The 17918-nt window shown below is 44.3% G+C and overlaps 2 protein-coding genes across 4 annotated transcripts; one reads left to right on the forward strand and one right to left on the reverse strand.

Annotated features, from left to right (window-relative positions):
* Positions 1 to 558: 558 nt before the first annotated feature.
* LOC124006096 (aquaporin-11-like) lies at positions 559 to 5178 on the forward strand. Its single transcript, XM_046315868.1, has 4 exons — positions 559 to 1125; positions 1764 to 2074; positions 2167 to 2283; positions 2570 to 5178. The coding sequence occupies exons 1-4, from the start codon at positions 803 to 805 to the stop codon at positions 2656 to 2658; spliced, it is 840 nt and encodes a 279-aa protein (XP_046171824.1). The 5' UTR covers positions 559 to 802; the 3' UTR covers positions 2659 to 5178.
* A 2385-nt stretch (positions 5179 to 7563) lies between these two features.
* On the reverse strand, positions 7564 to 16882 carry LOC124005852 (methylosome subunit pICln-like). 3 transcript variants are annotated; one of them, XM_046315476.1, is made up of 8 exons: positions 16231 to 16880; positions 14853 to 14989; positions 14643 to 14747; positions 14259 to 14369; positions 14118 to 14123; positions 13821 to 13994; positions 7945 to 8011; positions 7564 to 7780 (listed from the first exon to the last, which is right to left on the reverse strand). In XM_046315476.1, coding segments are annotated over exons 1-8 (720 nt in total). In that variant the 5' UTR covers positions 16350 to 16880; the 3' UTR covers positions 7564 to 7779. The 3 variants fall into 3 exon arrangements, with proteins under 3 accessions (XP_046171432.1, XP_046171435.1, XP_046171434.1); XM_046315479.1 differs by lacking the exon at positions 14118 to 14123 and having other exon boundaries at positions 16231 to 16882; XM_046315478.1 differs by lacking the exon at positions 7564 to 7780 and having other exon boundaries at positions 7944 to 8011; positions 16231 to 16881.
* Between the last annotated feature and the right edge of the window lie 1036 nt (positions 16883 to 17918).

Raw genomic sequence — 17918 nt, forward strand, 5'->3', positions numbered from 1 at the left:
GGTGAGGTGGGTCTCACCATGAGTTTCCCGATTACTTTTGGGGGCTGCATCTCAACAGTATATGTATATCGCTTCCTATCCTTGTGTTCTCTCCTTGTGCCCACTTTATTCATCTGTAGGCTACAGACTTGACAGGTGCAAAGGTCAATCACTGGGCTGGATTTTACATTAGCCTTATTTAGACTTATCAGCATAATTTATCATCAGACTAATCACTGAATCTTCTGAAGGAGAGGATATAAGGAAAGCATGAGAGAACACGTGTGTGTAATTGAGTGAGGGTGATGGGCATAGACATAGGCCTGTCTCAAAAAGCATTCTATTCTCTTTGTAGTGCACTACTTTTAACCAGGGCCCATAGGGCTCTGGTCAAAATAAGTGCCCTATATAGGGACCTAGGGCCATTTGGGCCATACATTACATGTACATGGTATGACATCATTGAATCTGTATAGCTACTGTTCTCTCTGGTGGTGGGTGGGGGGATCACACCACATAGCCTGGCCACGTTATAGCAGCAATGGGCATGGAGGTAGCAGCGCAGTGTAGAGAGAGACATAGAGGAGAGCAGGTAGCCAGAGAAACGAAAGAGGAGGGAGGGAGGTAGCCAGTTGCGCACCAAATGAGCTCAAGCTCATCATCATCTACAGCAGAGCGCATCTCTGATCACACACACACACACGCGCGCACACGGTAGCCTGCTGCAGCCGTAAGAAAACAGATCCAGAGGAGCACGCGAGAAGTCACATAAAGAGAGAGAGGCGGAGAGACTGAGGAGAGAGGCAGACATCTGCAGATAGAGATGTCAGGCGTTGTGGTGTCTCTGTGTCTGCTAGCGGTCTTTGTGCTGCTGTGTGAGCTGAGCAGGAGAATCTTAACCAAGCTACTAGCTCCCAGAGGGCTGTGTCTGTCTGCTGTTTACGCAGTGGAGCTGGTCTCTACGCTGCAGCTGTGTATCTGCAACCTAGAGCTGCGTCTATTGGGGGAGGTGGGCCGGCTGCAGCCTCAGTTCTGTCTCAGCCTCACATACCTGGCATCTGTGGTCCATGGCCTCACCTTCCATGGAGCCCTGGGGAACCCCTGTAGCACGCTGGAATACACCTACCGGGGACGCCTCACTGCCAGGTTCTATTATATTCTACTGTATTCTATTGTTGTCTCTATCTAATGGATACATTATCTATTCTATAATTGTCTCCATGTAATGGATACATTATCTACTCTATTGTTGATTCTATGTAATGGACACATGATCTATTATATTGTTGTCTCTCTGTAATGGATACATGAACTATTCTATTGTTAATTATATGTAATGGATACCTATTTTAGTATATTCTTTATAATAGATAGTATTGGATGAAAAATCTATTATATTCAAAGTAAAGTGTACACTACCGTTCAAAAGTTTGGTGTCACTTAGAAATGTCCTTGTTTTTGAAATATTTTTTTTTTTGTCCATTAAAATAACATCAAATTGGATCAGAAATACAGTGTAGACATTGTTAATGTTGTAAATGACTATTGTAGCTGGAAACGGCTGATTTTTAATGGAATATCTAAATAGGAAACAGAGGCCCATTATCAGCAACCATCACTCCTGTGTTCCAATGGCACGTTGTGTTAGCTGAACGGTAGTGTATATTCTGTTAAATTCTATGGGTACATATTCTATTCTATGCATAATGACATTCTATTGCCGTCTTTCTATAATGGATATGTATTATATGGATACATATTCTATTCTACTCTATTGTATTCAGGAGCGGCGTGCTGAGGATGGTGTGCCAGTTCATGGCAGCAAGCGTGGCTCGTACCATGCTACAGGGGCTGTGGGCCCTCGGTCTCTCTGACCTGCACCTGAGACACACACTCCAGGGCTTCCAATGCATTAGCCCCATCCACACAGACACACACACCAGCCTGGTGCTCCCCGGCCCTCTGGTCACCGCTGCAGCTGTGGAGCTGGCAGGGGCCTTTGTCATGCAAACCGCCTTCACACACACACACACTATGGACCAGAGGTACCGGGTACATGCCATAGCAGCACTCACCGCTACCTTGACCTATGCAGGTGGGTTACCGTGTTTAACCCTGTGTGTGTGTTATTGTTGCAGGTGTCAGTGATAGGAACAGTGTTTAAGCCTTTGTGTGTTTGTGTTGCAGGTGGCAAGATGACCGGGGCTGTGTTTAACCCTGCGTTGGCCCTCTCCACCCAGTTCTCCTGCAGTGGGCACTCCTTTCTGGATTACTGCCTGGTCTACTGGCTGGCTCCTCTATTAGGTACGCACACACACACACGCACGCACGCACGCACGCACAAACACACACACACACACACACACACACACACACACACACACACACACACACACACACACACACACACACACACACACACACACACACACACACACACACACACACACACACACACACACACACACACACACACACACACACACACAGGTGAACTATGGGGTCACTTTCTTTTCTGTTTTTCTGACATTACTCCCACTCTCTTCTTCCCTCCTCTTTTCTAACCCCCCCCCTCCCCCACACCCTGCAGGTATGATGTGTTCGGTCCTGTTGTTTGATCAGATGTTGTCTGGTAGAGCTGATCCCTACCGCTCCCTTCTGGCTAACAAGAGGAAATGACCCTGGGTCATTTTCATTAGTGCACATGTAGCAAAACCGTTTTGTAACAGAATACATTTAACTACATTTAACTAACTTTTAGACAAGTTCAGGTAGTTCCTCCCCTTTTCGGTTAGTTTTCTTCTGTCTGGTGTCTACGGCCCTGGACCCACCATCAATCCCTATGAACCGAAGACCCTGATGCATAGTGACCTCTTTAAAACTAAGCACATTCAAACAAAAAAAAGACTATATATTGAGATGTTTTTTTATCTAGTATGATTTGTGCAGTGGTGGCTGGTGGCACTTAACAATTGGTCTGGAACGTAATGAACCATTTAATTTACTCGAATCCAGACATTTTTATGAGCTATCTTCCTCTGGATTGATGTAAAAAAAAAGATTTCTGTAGTTAGTAGTGTTAGTAGCATATTTAAAACTATTTGAGATAGTATTTTATGTACAGTTCTTCAATAGATATGCCTATGGTCAACTTGAGGAGTATTGTCAACCTTTCCAAGTCACCCCGTTCCTCCGCAGTCCACACACTCCACTGGCTTCCAGTCAAAGCTCACATCTACTACAAGACCATGGTACTTGCCTACGGAACAGTAACAGGAACTGCCCCTCCAATCTACCTTCAGGCTCTGCACAAATCCTACACCCCAACCCGAGCACTCTGTTCTGCCACCTCTGGTCTCTTGACCTTCCCCCACACCTATGGGAGGGAAGCTCCCGCTCAGCCCAGTCCCAGCTCTCCTCTGTCCTGGCACCCCAATGGTGGAACCAGCTAGAACAGCAGAGTCCCTGCCCATCTACAAAAACATCTGAAAACCTACCTCTTCAAAGAGTATCTTAAATAAGTCCACAGTATCCCCCCCCCCCACACACACACACAAAAGTATTTTGTGAACTAACACTCACACTTTACTTTTCCCCCTTACTAGCTGTGACTTGGCTGAAAGCTACTTTGAGGAAAAACATGCTTGCTATTACTGTGATATGTGGTTGTCTCACCTAGCCATCTTAAAATTAATGCACTATAAGTCACTCTGGATAAGAGTCTGCTAAATGACAAAAATGTAATTTAAATGTATGCAAACTGGGTCAGACCTAGGTGAATGATAAAAAAAGGTGCTCTGACAATAGTTTTGATGATTTAAGTTGGTGAAATTAACAGTTAAAATGGTCAGAGTTGAGTTGCTTTTCCAATCCTTAAGCTGTGAGTGAGTGTAGCTCCGGTGGCCTGCTACACCAGACACTTAACTTTTGCAGATCAAGAGTTGCTCCTATTTATTTAAATGAAACATGGACGTAAACGCTCTGTGAGAGGCTTGCGCTGCTCAGCGTAAAATGACGCTCTGGCTCAATTTTTATGATTGACACAGCTTGTTCCCAAGGCCAATAGTTTTAATTGGCTCTCGCTCTGCTCGCGCTGCTAAAAGCTTGAGCATAGCAAATAAGAAACCTTGGTTTCTGTGGCCACGGGTGGTCTAGTGCAGTGGTCCCAAACTTTTCAAAACAATATCTATGGGCTAAAAAAATCCAAATTTAAAAAAGGAACTGATGCAGAGGTGCCGTCAGGGATTTTGGGCCCCATGAAAAGATATCACATTGGGCCACACCACCACAGGCCATACCAACCCTGCGCAATTGCTGTAGCCACACACCTCCAGAACCCAATCGTCCCATTCAAAGCTTTAAATAACTCTAGCTTTGCAGGTTTGCAACTCTCTTGTAGTCCAATATTTATTGACAGTGAGCTGTGAAAATATAACACTGTGCAGACATGCATGCAACATTCTGCATACAGTGGAATTCACTATTTGATGCAAGACTGATACCCTCTATAAGAAATGTGCTAAAGGCCATCATCTTTTACAGTCAACATGTCATTTTAATGGTAAAATTCTTGAATGGAGAATTCTCTTAACATTAATGAATAACTTAAAATAAATATAACTTAAATATACATTAACCTCTTCAATTAAAATAAATTAACATTATCACCTATAGAATGATATAACAAACAAAATAATAAAATCAGAAGTATATTTTTTAAACTGTTTTCAGTCTGTTCTCAGCCTGTGGGCATCATGTGTGTAGTGATCCAATATCCATAGCCATGCCATTTAAGAGTTATCACTGGACCATGCTCAGCGTTACTCACCAAGAGCCCAGCGCCGAGCCTTTTTGCTGGCAAAGTCACTGATCAAGTCTTTGATATCCAGTTTTCTAGCTAATTGACTTTCAATGGACAGAGGGGCAAGACTGCAAAGCCTGTCCTGGGACATAGTGGACCTCAAATCGTTTTTAGCTTACTGAAAGCTCTCTCGCCACCAGCAATAGTAATAGGCTGTGTGCAAAATATACGTAAAGCAATGCACACTTCTCCAAAAATGCTTTGCAGCTGCATCTTACAAATTGCATTCGGGAGACCAAGAGGGGCAGGTTAGGGGGGAAAGTGGCAGCATATACAGTGTTCAGGTGTCAGGAGACCAAGAGGGGACAAGTTAGGGGGGAAAGTGGCAGCATTTACAGTGTTCAGGTGTCAGGAGACCAAGAGGGGACAGGTTAGGGGGAAGTGGCAGCATATACAGTGTTCAGGTGTCAGGAGACCAAGAGGGGACAGGTTAGGAGGGAAAGTGGCAGCATATACAGTGTTCAGGTGTCAGGAGACCAAGAGGGGACAGGTTAGGGGGAAGTGGCAGCATATACAGTGTTCAGGTGTCAGGAGACCAAGAGGGGACAGGTTAGGGGGGAAGTGGCAGCATATACAGTGTTCAGGTGTCAGGAGACCAAGAGGGGACAGGTTAGGGGGGAAGTGGCAGCATATACAGTGTTCAGGTGTCAGGAGACCAAGAGGGGACAGGTTAGGGGGAAGTGGCAGCATATACAGTGTTCAGGTGTCTTACTTCATTTTGAAACTCAGGTGTCAGATCTCTGGAATACTTCATGATCAGTGGTTGGCACACAGAAGAGACTTTATCCTCACGAATATGTCCAACTTTCAGAACAGCAGAAAATGATTCTACAATTTTTTGCAGTGGTGTGGAACCAAGTGTCTAAGTCACTTATGTTGTCCATAGCAGTAAAAAACAGTATTCCAAAACTGCTGCACTGTCCTGAGCCGTCTCCTCTTGAGAGGTCTCATCATGGAATCTCCTCTGGCGGCTGTGTTCCTTGCCCGCATCTCTTCCTTTAAGGCTCTGATATTGGCTGCCTCTGTGTCAAGTGAGATGTTTCCTGACTGGAGAATCACATTCCTGTGATTATGCTAACTGACATGTCATTCAACACAATGCTGCTCACCTCCTTCAGTTGGGAGTAGGGCTGGTTCAGGGGTATGGGGATGAGGAGACAGGGCTGGTTCAAGAGTATGGGGATGGGGTGACAGGGCTACTGAGCCTGAAGATGCATCTGTTGGGCCTGGCACTAGGCAGGGGCAGGGAGAACTGATTTAGTATGAATAGCTTGCTAAAAGTTGCCTGCATTGATTAAATCTCAGCTGAAAGAGAGGCTCAAAATGTAAACACTCAGAATTTTCTGTGAAGATATTAACTCACTAATGTTAGGGGATCAAAAGTAGCCTATTTCACTACGGACTACGCTACCAGGTTAATTTCCACCACTCACGGACTACACCCACCTTCCTTTGTGAACAATTCGGTGACATACTGTCGCCCTTCCTTTTCTCTCTCCAGTCTTTTTCATCTATGGAAACCAGATTTTTCTTTAGGAAGCTGAAACATTATGCTCCACTGGCACTCCTCACTCGCAATTCACTGCTAGCAAGTACCGTTCGCGCCTGGTTTGGGGGCAGAGGCTCTATGGATTTTTACTTTTTTGCCAAAAACAAGAAAAGAAACCGTTAGTTTTATTAGTACATTGTAAATAAAAAATATATTAAATGATAGATGAATAAATTAATGTTGAAAAAAAATGTACCTAATGTTATAATACTTGTTTAGGGCCCCTGTCAGTCACAGGCCCATAGAATCGTCCTACCTTCTCCCACACATATGCAGCCCCTGAACTGATACACTACCCATTTTTGAAATTGCTCCTTGTGCATTCTATTATACATTTCAAGAGTAAGTTTAAAGCCAGACTGAGACCCCTCGCCCCACAGTTTGGGAACCACTGGTCTAGCGGTCTAGGCTACTGTCTCTGGTGGTCATTTACAGCCTACCGTTTGGAATCCGGCCCAAAGCAATTTCAGCACACTATCCTATCTATAATGAACAAAAAAAAACAACATGCAACAATTTAAAATAATTTGCTGAGTTACAGTTCATATAAGGAAATCAGTCAATTCAAATGCATTTATTCGGCCCTAATCTATGAATTTCACAACTGGGCAAGGGCGCAGCCATGGGTGGGATTGGGAGGGCATAGCCCCCCCAGACAATCCCACAGGTGAAGTGTCTTGGGCTGGTGTGGTTACATGTGGTCTGCAGTTGAGGCCGGTTGGACATACTGCCAAATTGATAGAGAAATGAACACAAAATCACTGGTGGACATTCCTGCAGTCAGCACTCAAATTGCATACTCCCTCAGCTTTAGACATCTGCAGCATGGTGTTCTGTGACGAAACATCACATTTTAGAGTGGCCTTTGTCCCCATCACAAGGTGCATCTGTATAATGATCATGCTGTTTAATCAGCTTCTTGACATGCCACACCGGTCAGGTAGATGGGTTATCTTGACAAACGATCACTAACAGGGATGTTAAATTTGTGCATATGGAACATTTCTGGGATCTTTTATTTCAGCTCCTGAAACATGGACCAACACTTTGCATGTTGCGTTTATATTTTTGTTCAGCATAATAAAACAGACTTCAATATTAAAACATTTGCTGACACCTCAGCGTAGCTCCTATGTTTACTCCTCTGGAATGTGCACATAACACAAACACACTGTTATTCATACAAAAACTATTTATTTATTGAAGAGATTTCATACAAAGACAACACTGCTCCCTGTTGGGGAAAACTCAGTACAACTGGTCTTCAGGTACAAAACACAAGAGAGAATATATATGTGTGTGGAAAATGATGCCTTGGGGACAGGAAGTGGAGAGGTTGTATTCTCCTATCCCACAATGTACCACAAGTGCTTTGACTGGCTGAGATCCATCTGAAAGAAGCAGAGGGAGCAAAAAATGACAGTGAGAGACTTAGCTACAGTATGGTAAAGCAGGTCCATAAAGTTGACAGCAGGATGTGGATTTAAAGGTGATCACACAAAACATCACACTAGCATACTGATAATTATAACGTAGTATTATGATATGTTTTTACTAGTGGTCTATGTCTGCATCTTCAAACTGTCCAGCCACCGTCGACCCTGCATCCACCTCCACCCCATCTGCAAAGACAGACATAGAAATAGAATGACTAGAACAGCCAATATACTGATTATCATGAAACACATGCAGCTTTCTTCATGCTCATGTGTTCATAACGGGTGTGGGCTATGCTCTGAACTATATACCCGCTGGTCAGAGTGAGAAAAAGAAAGTGAAAGTGTTTTTGTTTTTTTCTCTTTCAAGATAGGGGCTCTGAATGCCTTGGAAGACAAAGTACATGTGACAAAGTCACACAGGAAAAAAACATTCATACTGGAAATTCCAGCAGTGTGTGTCAAACAAACCTGGCCAGATTGATTTACTATACTGAGTTCTATTTACTTACTACGTTAAGTTACAGCGCATTCATAAAGTATTCAGACCCCTTGACTTTTTCTACATTTTGCTACGTTACAGCTTTAGCGCCAGAGGAGATGGTAGCCGTTTTACAGGCTCCTAACCAATTGTGCTATTTTGAATGTTTTTTGCTTTGTTTGTAACTTATTTTGTACATATGTTTCTGCCACCTCTTATGACTGAAAATAGCTTCTGGATATCAGATCAGCAATTACGCACCTTAAACTGGACAAAGATTTTTTCTTTAATGAGTCGGACGCAAAGAATTTACTCCAGATACTCGACCAGGCTCAAAGAGAAGACACCAGTACAGGGTACACAGGTCCATGTCTCTTGTGATAATTAGTTGGTCGAGTGGGTAACCCGCCTCTACCATCCGTCCTACTGGCCAACGTGCAATCATTGGAGAATAAACTGGATGATCTCCGTTCAAGACTATCCTACCAACGGACATAAAAAAAACTGTAATATCTTATGATTCACAGAGTCGTGGCTGAACGACAACATGGATAACATACAGTTGGCTGGTTTGTCTGTGCATCGGCAAAACGTACAGCTGGGTCCATTAAGAGGGGTGCGGTCTGTATATACTGTCAATAACAGCTGGTGTGCGAAATTAAATATTAAGGAAGTCTTGAGGTTTTGTATCATGATAAGCTGTAGACCACACTATTTACCAAGAGAGTTGATCTATATTTATCATAGCTGTAGAGTTACCACCACAAACCGATGCTGGAACTAAGACCGCACCCAACGAGCAATATTGCCATAAGCAAACAAAAAAATGCTCATACAGAGGCGGCACTCCTAGTGGTCAGGGACTTTAATGCTGGCAAACTTTAATCTGTTTTACCTAATTTCTACCAGCATGTTACATGTGCAACAAGTAGAGAATAAAAAACATATACACACATATATATACACACACAAATATAATGGCATATATATATATATATATATATATATATCACACACACACACACACAAAATAAAGGGAACACTTAAACAACACAATGTAACGCCAAGTCAATCACACTTCTGTGAAATCAAACTGTCCACTTAGGAAGCAACACTGACAATAAATTTCACATGCCGTTGTGTAAATGGAATAGACAACAGGTGGAAATTATAGGCAATTAGCAAGACACCCCCAATAAAGGAGTGGTTCTGCAGGTGGTGACCACAGACCACTACTCAGTTCCTATGCTTCCTGGCTGATGTTTTGGTCACTTTTGAATGCTGGCGGTGCTTTCACTCTAGTGGTAGCATGAGACAGAGTCTACAACCCACACAAGTGGCTCAGGTAGTGCAGCTCATCCAGGATGACACATCAATGCGAGCTGTGTCAAGAAGGTTTGCTGTGTCTGTCAGCGTAGTGTCCAGAACATGGAGGCGCTACCAGGAGACAGGCCAGTACATCAGGAGACGTGGAGGAGGCCGTAGGAGGGCAACAACCCAGCAGCAGGACCGCTACCTCCGCCTTTGTGCAAGGAGGAGAACTGCCAGAGCCCTGCAAAATGACCTCCAGCAGGCCACAAATGTGCATGTGTCTGCTCAAACGGTCAGAAACAGACTCCATGAGGGTGGTATGAGGGCCCGACTTCCACAGGTGGGGGTTGTGCTTACAGCCTTGTGAGACCTTATGCTACTGCGGTTGGCCCTGGGTTCCTCCTAATGCAAGACAATGCTAGACCTCATGTGGCTGGAGTGTGTCAGCAGTTCCTGCAAAAGGAAGGCATTGATGCTATGGACTGACCTGCCCGTTCCCCAGACCTGAATCCAATTGAGCACATCTGGGACATCATGTCTCATTCCATCCACCAACGCCACGTTGCACCACAGACTGTCCAGGAGTTGGCCACCTCATCAGGAGCATACCAAGGCGTTGTAGGGAGGTCATACAGGCACATGGAGGCCACACACACTACTGAGCCTCATTTTTGACTTGTTTTAAGGACATTACATCAAAGTTGGATCAGCCTGTAGTGTGGTTTTCCACTTTAATTTTGAGTGTGACTCCAAATCCAGACCTCCATGGGTTGATAAATTTGATTTCCATTGGTAATTGTTGTGTGGTTTTGTTGTCAGCACATTAAACTATGTAACGAAAAAAGTATTTAATAAGAATATTTATTAATTCAGATCTAGGATGTTATTTTAGTGTTCCCTTTATTTTTTTTGAGCAGTGTATATATATTTTTTAAACCTCTAGACCATCTTTACTCCACAGAGACGCGTACAAAGCTCTCCCTCGCCCTCCATTTGGCAAATCTTAACATAATTATATTCTTCCGATTCCCATTCATAAGCAAAAACCCACAGTGACCGTCCCTACATACCCCAACCAGAAGCCATGGATTACAGGCAACATCAGCACTGAGCTAAACGATAGAGCTGCCGCTTTCAAGGAAAGCGAATCTAACCCTGATGCTTATAAGAAATCCCGCTACACCCTCAGACGAACAATCAAACAGGCAAAGCGTAAATACAGGACTAAGATTGAATCCTACAAGACCGGCTCCGGGCACTGTTCGGATGTGGCAAGGCTTGCAAACTATTACGGACTACAAAGGGAAGCTCAACCGCGAGCTGCCCAGTGATACAAGCCTACCAGACGAGCTAAAGGACTTTGAAACAAGCAACACTGAAGCATGCATGATAGCACCAGTTGGTCTGGACTACTGTGTGATCACGCTCGCCGTAGCCGATGTGAGTAAGACATTTAAACAGGTCAACATTCACAAGGCCACAGGGCCAGACGGATTACCAGGACGTGTACTCCGAGCATGCGCTGACCAGCTGGCAAGTGTCTTCACTGACATTTTCAACCTGTCCCTGTCAAGTCTGTAATACCAACATGTTTCAAGCAGACCACCACAGTCCCTGTGCCCAAGAGCACAAATGTAACCTGCCTAAATGACTAAAGAAGCATAGCACTCACATCAGTAGCCATGAAGTACTTTGAAAGGCTGGTAATGGCTCACAACACCATTATCCCAGAAACCCTAAATCCACTCCAATTTGCATACAGCCCCAACAGATGACGCAATCTCTATTGCACTCAACACTGCCCTTTCCCACATGGACAAAATGTCCATGTGAGAATGCTGTTCATTGACTACAGCTCAGCATTCAGCACCATAGTGCCCTCAAAGGTCATCATTAAGCTAAGGACCCTGGGACTAAACACCTCCCTCTGCAACTGGATCCTGGACTTCATGATAGGCCGCTCCCAGTGGTAAGGCTAGGCAACAATATATCTGCCATGATGATCCTCAACACAGGGGCCTCTCAGGGGTGCGTGCTTTGTCCCCTCCATGACTGCATTGCCAAGCACGATTCCAACACCATTATTAAGTTTGCCGACAACACAACACGATAGGCCTGATCACAGACAACGATGAGACAGCCTATAGGGAGGAGGTCAGAGACCTGGAACTGTAGTGCCAGGAGAACCTCTCCCTTAACTTGATCAAGACAAAGGAGATGATTGTGGACTACAGGAAAAGGAGGGCCGAGCACGCCTCCATTCCCATCGACAGGGCTGTAGTGGTGCAGGTTGAACGCTTCAAGTTCCTTGGTGTCCACATCACCAACAAGCTAACATGGTCCAAACACACCAAGACATTCATGAAGAGGGTACAAAAATGCCTATTCCCCCTCAGGAGACTGAAAAGTTCTGGCATGGGTCCTCAGATCGTCAAAAAGTCCTACAGCTGCACCACCGAGAGCATCCTGACTGGTTGCATCAGCACCTGGTATTGCAACTGCTCGGCCTCTGACCGCATGGCGCTACAGTGGGTAGTGCATACGGACCAGTACATCACTGGGGACAAGCTTCCTGCCACCCAGGAAAAGGGATACAACCTTTATACCAGATTGTATCAGAGGAAGGCCATAAAAATTGCCAGACTCCAGCCACCCTAGTCATGGACTGGCTACTATTTTTTAACTCTCCGTTTTCTTAAAACTGGATTGTTGGTTAAAGGCTTGTTAGTAAGCATTTCAAGATAAGGTCTACTCCTGGTGTATTCGGCACAATTTTTATTCTAAAATTAGGTCAATCTACACACAATACACAAAACAAAAACAGGTTAAGACATTTTAGCAAATGTATTAAAAAAATAACTTATTTACATCAGAATTCAGACCCTTTTCTATGAGACTTGAAATAGCATCCTGTTTCCATTGATCATCATGGAGATGTTTCTACAACTTGGGAGTCCACCTATGGTAACTTCCAACTGATTGGACATGATTTGGAAAGGCACAGACCGGTCTATATAAGGTCCCACAGTTGACAGTGCATGTCAGAGCAAAACCCAAGCCATGAGGTCGAAGCAATCATCTGTAGAGCGCCGAGACAGGATTGTGCCGAGGCACAAATCTGGGGAAGGGTACCAAAATATTTCTGCAGCATTGAAGAAGTTTGGAACCACCAAAACTTTTCCTAGAGCCGGCCGCCTGGTTAAACTGAGCAATCAGGGGAGAAGAGCTCCAGTGGCAACAGCCTCCTGGGACTAGACAGCGCTACTAGGGGAGGTTCATGTATCATGAAATAAACTAATACGGTACTCTGGTGAATGTGATCAGCACGCAGAGCTGGATGCGTGTCCCTGCTGAGGACACCTCAGACAAGGTTAAAGGTCAACTGAAGGGGTGTGTGACCCTGGCGAGGGGGGTTGGACCCCTTGCATCCCAATGGTCTACCCTCTGGAGTTGCCCTTCATCAGGAGACACAAAGTGGCTGGGGAGAAGCACCTAGAGTGCTGGGAGGAGGAGTGGAGTCGCACCATGGTTCTGTTCTCTGGAGAACCATCCGGTGCTCAAGAGGAGTATTAACTGTACTGGCTTATTAGTTGCCAGTATCAGGCCGACTTCAATGCTCTTATTTTAACTTCTAGAGGACTCCATGGCTAAGCTTCCTCATCTGACAGATGCTTGTTCCATTCAAGCCAGTCAGGATATTCTAAGACCAAGTAGCTAGCCTGGTAATATTTTTGTAACCTATATCAATGTTTTTGCATGCATCTTTTATTGTATTATGTTATGTTCTCTTTGTTATGTACTTGCTGTTATGTAGTGACTATGTAAAGCGGGATCATTGTCACTCTGTCCTCAAGTGCCATCCAGGCTGTATCACAACTGGCCGTGATTGGGAGTTCCATAGGGCGGCTCTCAATTGGCCCAGCGTCGTCCGGGTTTGGCCGGTGTAGGCCGTCATTGTAAATAAGAATTTGTTCTTAACGGACTTGCCTAGTTAAATAAATCTTGTGGTTATTACAATACACACCACATCTAACAAGCAGAGCCGAGAAATTCAGTTTCAAGAACCTCCACTGTGTATTATTTACATCCCATTCATTCAACTTTGCCTGTGTGGTTATAATATTTCAGTGTGTGTGTGACCTACCCTTGTATCCTGTGTTTGACTATGTGTGTGACCTATTCTTGTACGTGTGTGTGACCCACCGTCAAACTCTCCATTGGTCTCATCAGTGCGGACCCCAGCCATGTGAAAGGTGTTTGCGACAGACTGAGCTAACATGCCCTCCAGTCTCTGTAGAGTGGCCTGGCCTTCAGCCCTCAGCCCCGACACACCCTCCTCATATGTACAGAATGACGGGATATCACCCTGACCATGCTCTGGGGGACAGAGAGAGAATACCACCAGTGAGTGCGTGTGTACCTGTGTAGTAGTAGTAGTAGTAGTAGTAGTAGTAGTAGCAGCAGCTGGTAGGGTGAGTGCCTAGTTGTTAGGCTTCTTACCTGCCTCTTTTCCGTTGGAAGGGAGAAAGAAGGTGGAGATACAATGTTAATATTATCTTCTTGATTACTCCATCTATGTGAGTTCATGAACTGTATGTTAAAGTGTGTCTGTATGCTTGTATAAATGAGTGAGTTACACACCTGCCTCCTCCACATCGTACTCATCTCCGTCAAAATCCCCGTTGGAGTCTTCGTCATCTGGGTCTGGGTGCAGGGCCTGACACTCACACATCGCTGAAAACATAGACTCCACTGGACACACACACACACACACACACACATTAGGGAAATCCTAGCTGGCATAGCGATTCCAAACTAGAGCTGCATGTCAAAAAACTGGAGACAAAAGCTTTAGACATCCATAATGCATGTGTGTATAGAGATGTTTGAACTTGTTATTGGCTATTGTACAGCACTGGTTACATTATATGTGGAAGATGTTATTATCTGTGACCTGCTTAATAAAGATGCATTGACTTAAATTTAGCCCTGCACAACTAGACATCCCTCTCCCCTCACACTTACATGCTGCCTTGTCGCTAGGGACGAAGCGGATCTCTGTGATCCCTTCACACTCATCATCCTCATCCTCATCCTCCTCATCATCATGGGCATTCTCCTGCATCTCATCTGGGGAACACACATACACACACTTTAGGATCTTCTTACTCGATCACAAGTTTGCGTTTCACTGCGGGTTTGATATTGACACTGATGGACAGGTGTGTCTCTCACCGTTGAGTTTTGCATTGACCATGACATATAGATGTTCCTGTGGGTAGGCACTGAGGTCTCGTGAGATGGCGTGAAGGCTGATAGTGGGGTACTCCAGAGAGAAGCCCATCCCTGACCCGTCAAACCACGACAACCGCCTGGAAAACACAGGAAAGCAACATTCCCACTCAGCGTCAACAAAAAGGAGATGATCGTGGACTTCAGGAAACAGCACCCCCCCTATCCACATTAACAGGACCGTAGAGGAGGGGGAAAGCTTCAAGTTCCTCGGCATACACATCACTGACAAACTGAAATGGTCCACCCACACAGATAGTGTGGTGAAGAAAGCGCAACAGCACCTCTTCAACCTTAGGAGGCTGAAGAAATTTGGCTTGGCACCTAAAACCCTCAAACTACCTGCCCAGAGGGTGGTGCGGTCTGCCCAACGCATCACCGGTTTCAAACTACCTGCCCTCCAGGACACATACAGCACCCAATGTCACAAGGCCAAAAAAAGATTATCAAGGACAACAACCACCTGAGCCACTGCCTGTTCACCCCACTACCTTCCAGAAGATGAGGTCAGTACAGGTGCATCAAAGCTGGGACCGAGAGACTGAAAAACAGCCTCTCTCAAGGCCATCAGCCTGTTAAAATGGCCATCACTAGCACAGAGGCTGCTGCCTATATACAGACTTGAAATCACTGGCCACGTCAATGGAACACTAATCACTTAAACAATGTTACATATCTTGCATAACTCATCTCATATGGATATACTCTATACTATTCTACTCAATCTTAGTCTATGCTGCTCTGACATTACTCGTCCATATACTTATACATTCTTCATAATCATTATTTTACTTAGATGTGTGTGTATTGGGTATATGTTGTGAAATTGTTAGATATTACTGCACTGTCAGAGCTAGAAACACAAGCATTTCACTACACCCAAAATAACATCTAAACACATGCATGTGACCAATAAAATTTGATGACTATTATATGGTGGAAACTCATTGTATTTCCTTGATTCATCTTGTCCCCCCTCCTTGCCTCCTCAAAACGGAGGAACCTCAGATCTTCCCGGCCAATGTGCTTTGAGAAGGAGACAAGGAGGAAGGATGTGAGGTAAGGAGAAGTGATTAATCAATTAAATATAATTGAGATCCACGTCAAGTAATTGACTAGTTAGCTAACATGATGCAAAATTCAAGTTCAAGGTGCTCAAGTTGAAGTTTATAAAAATAAAACATGTTAAGTGTATATTTTCAAAGAAAAAACACTAAGGAAACATGTAAGTCTTGAAACTTCCTGATTTTAGAAATTAGCTAGCATGCTAACAAACAAATGTCAACTGGCTAATTAGACACCACACCAAAGCGTCACATACGTTTCAGCAACGTAGAGAGTCCCTGTGCCGAGACCCTTCCCGTCCAACACCGCCGTCGTCTCGCCTTGTTCATGCCGGACTCCCTCGGTGGGTGGGGGGACACTCATTAGCAGAACCATCCTCGGAAACCGATGGGGGACGGCAGAGAACTCTCTTTTGGGTCGGTCCACAACACTGCACTTCTGTGACCAGGCTGGCTAACTTCGTTTCCCAAAACTGCCTATTTAACTCTGTCTGAACAGAAACGGATAGCTAGATGTCTGTGCAGGCAAGACAAAATAAAAGACGATATAGCTATCGATAGCCTGAAGAGTTAACGAGTCCGAATATTTATTTAGACATTCCCCTGAAACGTTAGTGCCATTAGCTTGCTCGGTAGCATTTACTCGACCCAGCTCCCACTGCTCGCTAGCAGGTAGCTAACGTCACCGTTCTTATTATAGTTCAGTTGTAACAACTACGCATCCCTGCCAAGAAAATAAGTTGCGACAAAGTAAATATGGCTTGTAATAAAAAATGTAAGCTCTTATTGGTCTTATTTTTTTAGGTTCGGGTTCTTTATTATAGCTCAGGGTTTCAAATAGATACATTGTAGAAATAGGCGAGGGTTATGACGCTGTGGAAACGAGTGACGGAGAAGAGAAGGAACAGCGACGGCAAGACAACATTACCGCTAACTACAGGTCGGGGGGTGTACGAGGAAGTGATGATTTTCCTCTTCCTACGAGCCGCGCGAAAAGTTAAAAACAACATAACTACTTGGCCAAAGGTATGTGGACACCTACTAGTCGAAAATATAATTTCAAAACCATCAGAGGCAATAGAGATGATCAGGGATGTTATCTTGATAATTGTGTGATTTGGACCATTTTCCTGTATTGCCAAGCATTCAAAATATAACTACTAAGTACTTTAGGTGTCAGGGAAAATGTATGGAGTAAAAAGTACATTATTTTGTTAAGAAATGTAGTAAAGTAAAAGTTGTCAAAAATATAAATAGTAAAGTACAGATACCCCAAAAAACAACTTAAGTAGATACTTTAAAGTATTGTTTACTTAAGTACTTACACCACTGTCTAGAATGTCATTGTATACTGTAGCGTTAAGACTTCACTGGAACTAAGGGGCCTAGCCCGAATCATGAAATACAGCCCCAGATCATTATTCCTCCTCCACCAAACTTTACATTTGGCACTATGTAATAGAGAAGGTAGCGTTCTTCTGGCATCCACCAAACCCCGATTCATCTGTCGGACTGGCAGATGGTGAAGCGTGATTCATCACTCCAGTGAACATGTTTCCACAGCTCCAGAGTACAATGGCTGCAAGCTTTACACCATTCCAACCGACGCTTGGCATTGGGCATGGTGATCTTAAGCTTCAGTGTGGCTGCTCGTCCATGGAAACCCATTACATGAAGCTCTCGACGAACAGTTGTTGTTGTTGCTTCCACAGGCAGTTTGTAACTCTGTAGTGAGTGTTGAAACCGAGGACAGACTATTTTTATGCTCTTCAGCACTGGCAAACTGACTTTTTGGAAAGGTGACATCCTATGATTATGCCACGTTGAAAGTATCTGAGTTCTTCAGTAAGGCCATTCTACTGATAATGTTTGTCTATTGAAATTGCATTGCTGTGTGCTTGATTTTATACTCCTGTCAGCAACGGGTGTGGCTGAAATAACTGAA

Source organism: Oncorhynchus gorbuscha, linkage group LG19 (assembly GCF_021184085.1).
Source record: "Oncorhynchus gorbuscha isolate QuinsamMale2020 ecotype Even-year linkage group LG19, OgorEven_v1.0, whole genome shotgun sequence".
NCBI lineage: Eukaryota > Metazoa > Chordata > Actinopteri > Salmoniformes > Salmonidae > Oncorhynchus > Oncorhynchus gorbuscha.